Here is a 14818-nt window from a genome sequence, read left to right as displayed (position 1 = left end):
CTCTCCTCTCCTCTCAGATTCCTTCATCTCCAGCCCTTTATCTTTCCTACCAACTTGGCTTCACCTATCACCTAGCTATCCTCCTTCTGCTCCCTACACTTTTTTATTCTGGCATCTTCCCCCATCTTTTTCACTCCTGAAGAAGGGTCTCAGCCTGAAACATCACCTGCTGCACTTTTTGTCCTATCTAAAAGCCTCGAGCACCCCTAAAATATTTGCCTCCAGGCAGTGTAATCCAGACAACCTCTGTATAAAAAATACTTACTCGCTCTCACCTAATGCCCTCTGGAATTAGACATTTCAACCCTGGGAGAAAGATACTGGCTGTCCACACTCTCTCATAACCTTAAAAAAATTCTATCCGATCTCCCCTCAGCCTCCACTTCTCCAGAGAAAATAACCCCAATTTATCCAAACTCTCTTTATAGCATATCCTCTCTAATCTAGGCAGCATCTATGCTGGGTGCCACTGTGATCTGCTTTAGGTCCTCAAACATTCACTACTTACATTAAACAATTAAATGAAGAAAATATCGTAGAACATAGAACAGCATATCATTTCCACTTTTGCTAATGATACAAAACTAGATGAGGAAAATGAACTTCAGGGAGAACATAAAGAAAGATATCAGAATTATTATTACAAAAATGTGCAGCTTTTGCATTTGGTGGGAAAAGCAGAAAACCTTTAAACAGAGAGAAATCAGCAAGTCTGTTATACAGAAGAATTTTGGTGCACCAGTTCATAAAATGCAGAAAGAAACAGGCAGGTTTAGATAGATATAGAAAACCAATTACTTGAGGGGTGGAGTAAAAAGTAAGGAAGTCTTGCTGAGGGTGTGCAGGGCTTTGGCAAGATCTATTTGGGATAATGTGCACAATTTTGGTCTCTGTATCTACAGAAAGGTAAGATTTCTCTTATAAGCTGCAATAATGTGGATTGTTTCTAGGAAAGCATTGAGAGGGTGGTGGGAACATTGCCACATAGCAGTTAATATAACATCATTACAGTGCTTGGGGCCCAGGTTCAATTCCATTGCTGCCTTTAAGGAGTTTGTACTTTCTCCCCATGACCACGTGGGGTTTTTTCAATTGCTGCAGTTTCCTCCCACAATCCAAAAGTGAACAGATTAGTAGATTAATTGGTCACCTGGGTGTAATTGGGCAGCCTGAGCTTGTTGGACCGGAAAGGCCTATTACTGTGTTATATCTCTAAATAAAATAAAATGTGATGGAGATGTGACCAACACTCACTGGAATTTAGAAGAATCAGATCTCTTTGACATGTACAACTTTACAAGAAGGAATGTCAGCACAAGAAGCTATTTTTACATCTTCAGCAATCATAGACTTTGTATGAATATAAAAGCCAACAGCAAAGCACTTACAACAATCTTTCCCCAGAAGATTCCTGTAGATGATCAATCTCCTGAGATTTCAAAGGTCACAACAGATAGCATTAAGGGAAGTCATTCATTCCGTGTATTACAGTTAAACTCTGATAATCCATTATCTGAAATCTTCAGAAATCCTGGCAGTCTACTATCTGGCTCACTAATCTATCGAAAATATGAGCTGAGGTTCAGAGCAGAAACAAGGGGTCTAGAATGCCAGGGGCCATAGGTTTGAGTCCAGAATGATTATATACTTCCTGCTCCCTTTAAACTTGCTAAGTTCACTTTGTAATTTATTATTCTACTGTACCACATATAAAAAGTGAAATAAAGCGTGTTTGGTTGTTAATAGAACTAACACTGGTTAAAGAAAATCTGCTTATTGGGTATCAAAGTCTGAGGGGTGCTGGACTATCAAAGTTTACTCTATCAGGCTGTGTGCTCTGGATACAACAACGGCTGTGGGTCTTCCATCATATGCCAACTGCAGTGATCATTTAGGCTCCCAAGCCAGCCGAGTCTCATGCCAATACAGAGACTAAGGCGGCAAATGGAAAACTGCATTAGTTAATTATCTACATTAAAAACAATCCAGCTAAGTACAGAACAAACAAGCTGCTCTCAAAGTTGACAAACTGGAATTTACTCATAATATCCTGCTCAATGATACTCAGTTTGCATTCTGCCAGGAACACATCTTCAGAACTCATTACATGTTTTGGTCTAAATTTCATTGAAGAGATGAATTCCAGAATGGACTGCTCAACATCAAGGCACCATTTGTATTCAATGGTCAAGAACGTTAACAAATTCTTCTGTGCAGGTGCTGCTTGACCCCTTGCGTATTTTTAGCTTTTTTTTTGTTGTTTTTATTTCATTAATTCCGAGGTGTGGAGTAATAATCAAGAGAGAGAAGTTCAAATTCTACTGCGCCAGTTGAGAATGCAAATTCAGTTAAGTAAATAATGTGGAATAAAAGCTAGTACTCAAAGTGTGATCTAATCAAGATTTGAAACTGCTTTACTGTAACTTATCTACTTTTTGATTATAGTCTTTTAGAAATAAATCCTGGTTATTTCCCTAAAGTGGCTTCATAAGACCATGTTGAACCTTATATTGATTTGGAAACTTGTACTTCCAGATCCCTTTGCTGCCCAATCCTAATTAAATTTTATTTTCAAAGTAAAATGTTAATTTGCACATCCTCATTGTTATAACTAAAATATAATAACAAGTTGAAAGTTGTTGCTAATTATATGTCCCAAAGGCAATTAATTCAACCAAAGTATCGCCTTATTTAGTCTGCTTTTTAAAATGATTTCATCTTCACTTGTTTGACTGTTAAACAGCAATTTTGCTGTTTGAAATTGTAAGTCTGAAACAAAATCAAAAGAAAGCAGTTCTGAAGTAACTCACAAACAGATTAGATTATTTCCTCTTTCTATTACTCTGGTATGTCTTTGGTTTGTCAGAAAAAAAACAAGAGATACGTTCTAAACAAATAGATTTATTTTGGCTACTGCCCCATGTAATATCTTAGTGGCAAAAATCTAATAGTCTTGACATCAATTCCATGCAGAATATCTCAAAGTCAATCTTTTGATCTGGTAGCATCAAGATTCAACAAATACAATTTTAAGACCAAGATAAAATGTCAGCTTTGTCAAGTCATAGCCACAGTCAAGGAGCCAATGACCATAGTTAAATTAAACCCAGAATTACCTTCTCCCTTTAGAAATCTTCAAATATCAAATGGACACCCCCTTCTTCCAATACAACACTGAAAGAACAATTATTTCAGTAAACCTCCACGCATACAATCCTGATTCAAAGAAATCCCAGCATTCTGTGTGTGTGTGTGTGTGACCTGTTGACAGAGCCATTTTGTATGTATTCAATACTATCATCGATGTGAAAGAAATTAAAGAATGAGAAGTGGAAAGTGGCTTCAGGCAAAATTTCTTGATCCACTGTGTGATGGTCTTGCTGTCAGCCAAGGATGACTGCTTAAATTCAAAATATATTAAATTTGAGAATTATAATGAGGAAGAAAATGAGTTATTTCAAAAGAAGGAATGGATTTTTTGACTCTAATAAAGTTATGTCCTAAATTTTAGATTTTCAGATATGCAATGTGTGGTGAATATGTCTTGCAAATATTAATAATGTTGAGACAACAGGAATTCACAGCTTTCAAAAAAAAAAGCCAAACTGGTTTGTTTGCAGTATTTTGACTCTCAAAGTATATTATAGCCCACTCCATAGAGATCCTACATAGCAATTGCATTTCAAAAGATGCTTGCCATTTTTCAGATTCAGATTTATTTATCACACGCAGAACATACAGTGAAATGTGTCATTTGTGTTAACAAGCAACACACCTAAGGATGTGCTGGGGACAGCCTGCATGTTTTTTTTTCTCTAGGAGATATTATATTAAATAATATAACACATCTATAATTATGCCACATGGTTAGCTAGCCTTATATCTGGATTTATATTGATGAATAATGTAGAATAACATCCATTCATTTTGAGAGTTCATGTTATTCTTAGTGCATGAGAAGTACTAGGTTGTGGCTGGAATTTGTTAACGCTGTAAAACTACAATGATGGGTGATTTAAGATACTAGGATCATTTCCACTGTTTCAGAGGAGACTACCGAGAATAATAAAGATTTTATAAATTATGTAGGATTTTAACAGTGAATACAAGTAGATTAATTCCAAAACCAAAGGAAACAGTGCAAAATATCACCCACATAAAATCCTTTATACAGTAAGATGGAAAATTACTGCACCTAGGAAGATAAAGACAGTGTAGTTGCAACAGAAGACAATACATTATTTCACCTGTAAAATAAGCAACTACTTGAAATGAAGACTCTGTAGTAATGCATTCTTTCTTGCTGTGACTAGAACTGAAAATATAGCATTGACACCTTTTATACTTCTTGCCACTTGAAACTTTTTGTTCAGAAATTATTATTGGCTATTGCCCTAAATTAAGTTTATATTGGAAGAGTATTCACAGAACATTAGTTAAGGTATTTAAGACTCAGATACCTCTGAACTCGGCCACTCTTAATTTGGGGCATGTATTGTTTTTGGAACAGAAGAAAGATATAAAGCTGCTGCAGGCCCTTTTAGCAGCAAGTAAGAAATCAATCACCAGAAAGTGGCTAAATCCAACATCACCTACATTAGAAGATTGGCATGAAATTATTTCGGAAATATTTAAAATGGAAAAGATGACTTGCTCTCTGAGAATTCAAAAAGAAATTTTTTATCAAATTTGGAATAAATGGATTGAATTTATAACCCCAATGTGAGCAGACTTTAGATGACTCTCCTAAAGGTTTATACTGCTTTCCTCATCAACGTAGTAATAGTGTTAACGTAAGCTCCCTTGGTTTGAATGTTCACTGTTTTCTTTCTGGAAAACGTGGAATTAATACAAGCAAAGAAAAAGCTTTGGGAAAAAATGATAAAATTAAGTAAATAAGTACACAGGGATTGGATAAGTATGTCTGTGGGTAGGAGCAAACATGAACGTGTACTTGTGAATGTATAAATATATATAGATTTATACATATATAAAAAATGGAAAAGGTTTTATATGTAAAAAAGTTTGTGTAATACTTGTGAATACCTTATCGAAATAAAAATTAAATTAAAAAAAAGAAATTATTATTGGCTATTGATAAAGACACACAGTAATATAATAAAAATATTCCAGCTTTCATTCCTAGACTGGTGAACTGGTATGCTTTGGTGATACCAAAGCAGAGAAAAGCAAAGTCCTGACCCGAGCAGCTACCCTTGCCACTTCTGTTGGAAAATGCACCTGAAAACAATGTTGTGTTCAACATTTCCGAGTGGAACAGTTCCGTTGTATTCACTGGCTGAATTCACGCAGAAGAGGGAAATTGCTTCACGGTTCATTTATTAGAACTAAATTCAAACATGGTAAAAGGGAACACGAAACCATTCAGTGCTGTTGCTTCACAACTCCAATAACACAGGTTTGGTCCTATCTTCCGGTGCTGTCTGTGTGGAGTCTGTACTTCCTCCTTGCAATCATGCAGGCTCCCCCCCTCCATATCCCATTGGAGTACTGAAAAGTTAAATGGCTACTGTAAATTACACATGTAGCTGGGTGACAGGAGAATCAGGAGGAAGTTAATGGGCATGTGGGAGAATAAGTTTCTGGAAAATAAATGGTGAGCAGAATTTCTCTGCTAAGAGCTGGCAGCAGCTCGATGGGTTGAATGATTTCCATCTGTAATATAATAAGTATAACGTGCATAAATCTTTGGAAATGTGTAGTTGTTAAGTTGGATTAATCTAAGTTGGATAAAATTGCCATAACAATTTTCCTTGCTCCTTGGAATAAAGTACTTTAATAAAATAGCTACGTTTACCCCAATTTCTGCTTCAAGCTACTCATCCTACACATTTTGTTTCAAGCTTGTATTTGCAGACAAAAACTGAAACAAAATTATTCTAAATCATACAACTCAGTATAACAAAAATATTTACATCTCTGCAGGTATGTGGGTATATTTACACCCACAGCTCTAACCTGCTAATTAAATTTGCCAACGACACTACATTAATTGGCTTAATCTCAAACAATAATGAGGCGGCCCACAGGGAAGAAGTCATCTCTCTGACATAGCGGTGTCAAGAAACCAACCTCTCCCTCAATGTCGCAAAAACAAAGGAGCTAGTTGTGGATTACAGGAGGAATGGAGACGGGCTAACCCCTACTGACATCCCTACTGACATCAATAGATCTGGGGTTGAGAGGGTAAACAGCTTTAAGTTCCTCAGTATCCACATCACTGAGGACCTCACATGGTCTGTACACACCAGCTGTGTGGTGAAAAAGGCACAACAGCTCCTCTTTCACTTCAAACAGTTGAGGAAGCTTGGTATGGGCCCCCAAATCCTAAGAACTTTCTACAGGGGCACAATTGAGAGCATCCTGACTGGCTGCATCACTGCCTGGTATGGGAACTGTACCTCCCTTAGTCTCAGGATTCCACAGAGAGTGGTGCGGACAGCCCAGCGCATCTGTAGTTGTGAACTTCCCATGATTCAAGACATTTACAAAGACAGGTGTGAAAAAAGGGCCCAAAGGATCATTGGGGACCCAATTCACCCCAACCACAATCTATTACAGCTGCTACAATCTGGGAAACGGTACCGCAGCATAAAAGCCAGGACAAATAGGCTCCGGGACAGCTTCTTCCACGAGGCCATCAGACTGATTAATTCACGTTGATTTGAGTGTATTCCTATGTTACATTGACTGTTCTATTTATTACAAATTATTATAAATTACTATGATTGCACATTGCACATTTAGATGGAGGTGTAACATAAATATTTTTCACTCCTCATGTATGTGAAGGATGCTCATGTATGTGAAGGATGTATGAAATAAATCAATTCAATTCTATTAAAGAAAAACTAATCACTTTTGAGTCAATATATGACATCTGGGAAACCAAAGAGATATCTACTTCATTAAAGTTTATTGTTTCATGGCTCTTCTTTATAACAAACTTAAAAGTTGTCAGATTCTCAAAATGCTTAATCTGTATAGTAGGTGACACAAAATGCCCCAAATATACCTACATATGATAACATGGCTTTCATTTCCTCATCACTGCGTACTGTGATTCGATCTCCATCTTCATCTTCATCTTTAAAATAAACAAGAATCAATTATGAATATGACAAGTTGAACTATTCATCATGACTAATTAAAAGAATGTTTGGAATGCAAAACAGACAATAATACGGTTTGGAATAATACAGTGCAAGTTACAATGGTCTTTGGGTCATACTCGAATATACATTGTAATTATATCTGGATTTGGAAAGCATTTCATCACTAAATGTTTTTTTCCTTCTAGGCAGATAGAGTGGAAAACAGCAATATATAGCCCATCCACCATGAGCTTACAATTTCATTTGAATTGTGGAATTAAGGTAACTATAGAAAAAAATTGCTCTCATCGCACTATGCAAGACAATAATACTTAATTGGCCTGTAAAACACAATTGGTATAAACTCAGACTCAACAATGAACATTAATGTCTACAAGAGAGTCAATTATCTATATGTTACCCAATTTCATAAGAGGCTTTAACGGGACATTCTCATCTGATAGAACAAGTTACAACCTCTAACCTTTACTACAAAAGATAAAATATAATAGAACTATCTCATATAACATGCACTATGATTAACATACAGTATACAGTGAAAAAAGCTATGCTATCACTAAAACATAAATAAAAACTGTACCATTCACTCTGAAAATATTTAACATTTCAGTGCTCAGTTTACACTGTATTTAACTCCTCAATTATAAATAGGGTCGAAGTTCAAAGCAAATTTATTATCAAAGTACATATGTCACCATATATCGGTACAGTTCTGAGATTCATTTCTGTCAATAGGTGGCTAGATAATGGACGTGGGGTAAGGCAATCAAGATGACAACACAAACTCTGAATCATAAGAATCTGACTATTGCTGTAAAATTCTTCAACACTATAAGCCTTTATATTTATACAGCAGTTTTTAAACATTCTAGTATATTTTCTAAAGTGTTGTTTATCACAAATAGGAAGATATCCCTGCAAATGTGAAATATACTGTTAAAGAATTATGGCAACACACATCAAAGTTGCTGGTGAACGCAGCAGGCCAGGCAGCATCTCTAGGAAGAGGTACAGTCGACGTTTCAGGCCGAGACCCTTCGTCAGGACCAACTGAAGGAAGAGTTAGTAAGAAATTTGAATTTTTGAATTAAAGAATTAAAGAATTATCCTCATTTGTAAGCAAGAGCATTTTATTCTTGTTAATGGTGTATACTCCAGCAGTGTTGTGAGGGTAGCATTGAAATCCAGCAGCACTTACAAATCTGGGATGTGCTGCAAAAACAGTGAAGTGGTAAGGGTTAGTAAACAGCTGTGTGACTTCTGCAAGGCTGCCCATATGCATGGGACGTCTGAGGAAATAGGAAGTATAGAATATACTCTGAATATATAAGAATCAGTGTGCAAACACACAAGAATTTGTGAACTACGAACGTAAAAGAGGGAAAGTAACCAGTGAACCTGCTCCACCATTCAACAAAATAACATTTAATCTTTTGCCGCTTGTATAGTGAAGTCTGATCCCAATAATCTTCATTATTTAATGCCCAGAAATCCTCTGATCCCAACCTTGAATATACTCAACAATCACAACATTCATGGTCCTCCCGACAGTTTTTCTCTTATCTATCTTATGCTGCAGATTCTTCACTTTTTAAATGTCTGCTGTTCCATATCTACCACTAAACTTTTTGATTATAATCTTCCCATCTACCCAAGCCAATTCACTCCTCATATCTATGTTATCCTCATATCTATGTTATTGGCCTTAAGTTCAAGACTCACTTTTTTGTTGCTCAAACTGCAGTCAAAATTCTATTATTTTGCCCTTGATATTCCATTAACAACAAGCTGCTTTGCCTGTTATTTTCTCAACCAATGGGCCAAGTACAAGTTTACCTTTTGCAGAGCCACTATTGCTAAGCTGCATGCAAAAGTCTGTCTTTGATATAATATCAGTGGCAATCCCCTATGCAGCGCAGGCCTTACATGTGTAAATGGCATCACTATGAGGCAAAACAAAACAGAACAAGACACAAGCTGATGAAAAGTTTGAATTCTGACTAAGTTTCCCTAGCTCAGCCAGGTGTCAAACTTGTCAAAAAAGAACAATGAATCTGCCTGCCCATTTCTGACATTCAGTAACATTAAACATAAATAATGTTAACAATAATTAAAAAACTGAAGTATTTAAATACATCTAAGAACACAGATAAGAAATTAATTAAGTTCTTAAAAATGATAAAATACCACTTCTAACTTTCTGCTCCATACAAAGTGAACGGAAATATTGCTCCTATAAGAGATCTAACCAGCATGGTTTCTAAATCCAGCTAAATCCCACTATTCTGCTTATTAATACAAGAGATTCTATAGATGCTGGAATACAAAACACACAAAAGTATGGAGGAACTCAACAGGTCAGGTAGCATCTATGGAGGGGAATAACTAGTCGATGTTTTGGGCCGAGACCCTTCATCAGGACTGATCTTATTCTCATGATTCTGATCGCTTGTCTTAAAGATTGATAGAATAATAATAATAGAATAATAATGCCTCACTGGCCATCTAAAATAACCTGCCTTCAAGTTGGTTCCATTTTCCCAAAGAAGTTAATTCTATGAACTCTTCCTCCACTTCAGTTTAATAAAAAAGATTAAAATCCTTTGCAACGATTGTACAAAAATTGAATTAAATGCTTCTGTTGTTTTTGTTTTGCTGGTGTTAAGCCTGAGCACCACTTCAAGTCATGTTTTTTCTGTTTCTTGTTTTCTCTTATTTCCACCAGATTGATTTTACTAAAGAACAGAAAGTACTGTACATTCATAATTTAAGTGCATTCTGCAAATAGGAAAATGATATCAAAAAACTGACAGATGTTCTGCAAGGACAAGACAACAAAAGGAGGCTATCAGGGTTCATGCAAGTTGCATAAAAGTCACGGATGTTAGACATGGAACGTAGTAGAAAAACAAAACCGATGAAGGAGTTACTGTTCCAAGAACATCAGTCTGCAATCTGCAGGTTTGGGACTCCATTATCGATCTAAGTCCACTCTGTGTACAACAGTAGACTGTGAACTTGCAGCAGTCTTCCCGTTGTTATCATAGGAAATGAGGCGTTAAACGTGTGCACAGTCTGATGCAGGTTCAGAACTTTAAAAAAAAATGGTGACAAGAGACAGGGGATGGGAACCAGTTAGTGGAGACATTGTGGAGGCAGATGTTGGTAAGATATCAGACAAAGTCAGAAATCAAAAGGTTGAGCATGGTGTGACTTGTGTCCTGAGCTGCGTATATTCCAATGCAAGAATTATCATAGGAAAGACGGATGATCTCAGGGCATGGATCAACACCTGGAATTATGACGTTGTAGCCATTAGTGAGACCTTGTTGCACAAGGGACAGGAATGCAGCTCAATATTCTGGGATTCCGTTGTTTTACACGTGACAGAGCAGGAAGAATTAAAGAAGGAGGGGTTGCGTTACTAGTCTAGTAAACTGTCACAGCAGTGCTCCATCAGTACAGACTGAAGAACTCGACTAGTGAGGCATTATGGGTGGAACTGAGAAATAAGAAAGGTTTGACCACATTAATGGGGCTATATTACAGACCACCCAACAGTCCTAGGGTTTAGAGGAACAGATTTGTAAAGAGTTCACAGACTATTGCAAGAAACATATTGTTATAGTAGGTGATTTTAACTTTCCACATATTGATGGGACTAAATGGGACAGAGTTTCAAGAAAGTTTCCTTCATCAGTGCGCAGAAGTCCCAGCGAGAAAGCATGCAATACTGGTTCTACTATTATGGAATGAGACAGGGCAGGTGACAAAAGTTTGAGTAGGGTAACGCTTTGCATCCAGTGACCACAATGCCATTAGTTTCAAAGTAAATATGCCGAAAGATATGTCTGGTCAATAGTTGAGATTCTAAATTGGAGAAAGGCCAGTTTTGATGGTATCAGAATTAATCTGGCAAGTGTGGATTGGGACAGGCTATTTTCTGGCAAAGATGTACTTGGAAAGTGAGAGGCCTTCAAAAACAAAATTTTGAGAGTACGACGTTTGTATGTGCCTCTCAGAATAAAAGGTAGAGATAACAAGTGTAGGGAACCTTGGTTTTCAAGAGATGTTGAAGCCATGGTTAAGAAAAAAAAAAGGAGGTGCATGGTAGGTACAGGCAAATAGGAACAAATTAGGTGCTTATGGAGTACAAGAAACACAAGAGAACACTTAAGAAAGAAATCAGGAAGGCTAAAAGAAGTCATGAAGTTGCTCTAGCAGACAAAGTGAAGAAGAATCCCAAGGGATTCTACAGCTATGGTAAGAGCAAAAGGATTACAAAGAACAAAGCTGGTCCTCTAGAATACCAGAATGGTAATCCATGTGTGGAGCCAAACAGATGGAGGAGATCTTAAATGTATTTTTTACATCTGTATTTACTCAGGAGATGGACACCTAGTCCATAGAAGTGAGGCAAAGCGGCATCAACTTCATCGACCCTGTACAGATTACAGAGGAGGAGCTAATCGCTGCCCTGAGGTAAAACAGGTGGACAAATCTCTAGGATGTTCCCTCGGACCTTACAAGAGGCAAGTGCAGAAATTGCCGGGACCCTATTAGAGATATTTAAAACACCTTTAGCAACAGGAGAAATACCAGAAGATTGGAGGATAGCCAATGTTGTTCTGTTGTTTAAAAAAGGCTCTAAACAGAAAGAAGGAAATTATAGGCCAGTGAGGCTAACATCTGGTGTGTAGAAGTTATTGGAAGGTATTCTAAGAGATCAGGTATATGAGTATTTGGATAGTCAGCATGGCTTCGTGCCTGGTAGGTCATGTCTAACCAATCTTACAGAGTTTTACGAGGAAGTTACCAGGAAAGTGGATGAAGGCAAGGTAATGGATGTTGTCAATGTGGACTTTAGTAAGGCATCTGACAAGGTCCCAGCATTCAGGATGAGATAGTAAATTGAATTAGATATTGGTTATGTGGGAGAAGTCAGAGAGTAGTAGTAGAGGGTTGCCTCTCTGACTGGAAGCCTGTGATTAGTGGTGTGCCACAGTGATCAGTGCTGGGTCCTTTCCTGTTTGTCATCTATATCAATGATTTGGATGATAATGTGGTTAATTCGATCAGCAAATTTGCAGAATACACCAAGAATAGGGGTGTTGTGGACAGTGAGGAAGGCTATCATGGCTTGCAAAGGGATCTGCATCAGCTGGAAAAATGGGCTGAAAAATAGCAGATGGAACTTAATGCAGACAAGTGTGAAGTTTTGCACTTCTGTAGGTCTAACCAGGGTAGGTTCTACACAGTGAATAGTAGGGCACCGAGGAGTGCGATAAAACAAAGGGATCTGGGAATAAAGGTACATAATTCATTGAAAGTGGCATCACAAGTAGATAGGGCCATAAGGAAAGCTTTTGGAACATTGACCTTCATAAGTCAATGTTTTCAATACGATGATGGGATGTTATGTCGAGGTTGTATAAGACGTTAGTGAGGTCTAATTTGGAGTATTATGTGTAGTTTTGGTCACCTACTACAGGAAGGATGTAAACAAGGTTGAAAGAGTCCAGAGAAAATTTACAAGAGTGTTGCTAGGTCTGGAGGACTTGAGTTATAAGGAAAGATTGAGTAGGTTAGGACTGTATTCTCTAGAATGTAAAAGACTGAAAGGAGATTTGATCAACGTATATGAAATTATGAGGGGTATATGTGGGGTAAATGCAAGCAGGCTCTTTCTACTGCGGTGGAGTGGGACTACTACCAGAGGTCATGGATTACAAGTGAAAGGTGAATGGTTTAAGGGAAACATGAGGGGAAACTTTTTCACTCAGAGGGTCATAAAAGTATGGAATGAGTTGCCAGCACAAGTGGTGCACGTGAGCTCGATTTCAACATTTAAGAGGAAGTCTGGATAGGTACATAGATAGTAGGGATATGGAGGACTATGGTCCTGGTGCAGGTCGATGGGAGTAGGCAGTTTAATGGTTCTGGCAAGAAATAGATGGGCCAAAAGCCCTGTTTCTGTGCTGTACCTCTCTATGACTCTATGATGCACAGTTTTACGGAACTTACGTATTTTGTTTAATTAAATTAATGTCAATTTTTAATAATCTATTTTTCTGCTGGCCTAATCAAATTGGGAGAAAGAAATAAGGACACTCACAGGTCCATGAATGAGATTCAAAAAGAGAAGTCTTTGTGGGCTTTTGGTGTTTTCCAGTGGCCTAATCAAATAGTAATTCATTAGCAAGGGCAAATAAAGATAAAGCAGGGACAAGCTCATAGGCCATTGTCTGAGTGGACCAGGGTTAGAGTGGGGAGGCTTTGGCTCATCAGGCTTGGGTGAGAACAGGCTTGGGCAAGGTACATATTTGTTAAGTTTCTTCTTCATTCTTTGAGGATGGCTGTAGGGGCCCTGTTGTGTTCTTTGTGTGAGATATGGGAATTCTGGGAGACCTCCAGCCTCCCAGATAACTACATCTGCACCAGATGCACGAAGTTGCAGCTCCTCAGAGAACACGTTAAGGATCTGAAGCTGCAGCTCAATGACCTTCGGCTCATACAGGAAACTGAGGAGGTGACAGATAGGAGTGACAGGAAGATAGTTACCCCTAAGTTGTAGGAAGTAGGTACCTGGGTGACTGTCAGGAGAGGGAATGGAAATTGGCAGCCAGTGCAGGGTACCCTTGCGCTGTTCCCCTCAATAATAAGTAGACCATTTTGGATACTGTTGGGGGGGGTGGGGAACGATCTAGCGGGGGAAGCTGTGGCAATCTGGTCTCTGGCACTGTCTGGAGATGTGGCTCAGAGGGAAGGGGTGACAAAAGAACTGCAGTAGTGAAAAGGGATTCCATAGTTAGAGAAGTAGACATGAGATTTTGTGCACACTATAGACACACCTGGAAGATATGTTGCCTCCCAGGTGCCAGGGTCAGGGACAACTTGGATTGGATCCACAGCATTCTAAAGGGGGAGGGTGAACAGCCAGAAGTCTTGGTACATATTGGCACCAATGACATAGGTGGAATAGGGAGGAGGTTCTGAATGAGGGAATTTAGGGAACTGAAAAGCCAGGCCTCCAGGGTGGAAAACTCTAGTTTGCTGCTTATGCCACATGCCACTGAGTGAAGAACAAATGATTTGGCAGATGAATATATGGCTGAGGAACTGGTGCAGGAGGCAGGTTTTCAGATTTCTGGATCATTGGACTCTCTTCTGGGAAGGTATGACCTGTACTAAAAGGATGGGTTACCCCTGAAACCGAGTGGGACCTCCTTACAGGCAGGTTTGCTAGAACTGACAGGAAGTATTTAAATTAATTTGGCTGGGGAATGGGAAACTGAGTGATCAGACATTTCTCTGCCCATATCTGAAACTATATTGTGCTGTGTTTTTTGCCAACCTTCTACTCTATCCACAATGCCACCAATCTTGAAATCATCCACAAATGTACTAACCCACTCATCTACATTTTCATCCAGGTCATTTATATAAATTACAAACAGCAAAGGTCCCAGCACAGATACCTGTGGAACTCCACGAATAACAAACCTCCAGCTTGAATAAGTCCCTTCAACCACTACCCTCTGTCTTCCATGCGCAAGCCAGTTCTGAAACCAAACAGCCAATTTGCTGTGGACCTCATGCATCTTAATCTTCTGGATTAGGCTTCAAGAGGGACTTTCTCAAACGACTTACTAAAATCCATATAGACAACATCCATTGCCCTA

The 14818-nt window shown here is 38.3% G+C and overlaps 1 protein-coding gene across 6 annotated transcripts in view; it reads right to left on the bottom strand.

Annotated features, from left to right (window-relative positions):
• map2k5 (mitogen-activated protein kinase kinase 5) overlaps positions 1-14818 on the bottom strand; it is a 324671-nt gene that overhangs the window by 298443 nt on the left and 11410 nt on the right. For all 6 annotated transcript variants that reach the window (XM_072278042.1, XM_072278043.1, XM_072278044.1 and 3 more), the window contains one exon: positions 7041-7108. In XM_072278042.1, coding sequence (XP_072134143.1) covers positions 7041-7108 — 68 coding nt within the window. Of the gene's footprint in view, positions 1-7040; positions 7109-14818 lie in introns of those variants that run through there.

Source organism: Mobula birostris, chromosome 14, assembly GCF_030028105.1.
Source record: "Mobula birostris isolate sMobBir1 chromosome 14, sMobBir1.hap1, whole genome shotgun sequence".
Taxonomy (NCBI): domain Eukaryota; kingdom Metazoa; phylum Chordata; class Chondrichthyes; order Myliobatiformes; family Myliobatidae; genus Mobula; species Mobula birostris.
The sequence above is the reverse complement of the archived record's forward strand: the minus strand, read 5'-3'. Positions and strand labels throughout refer to the sequence as shown.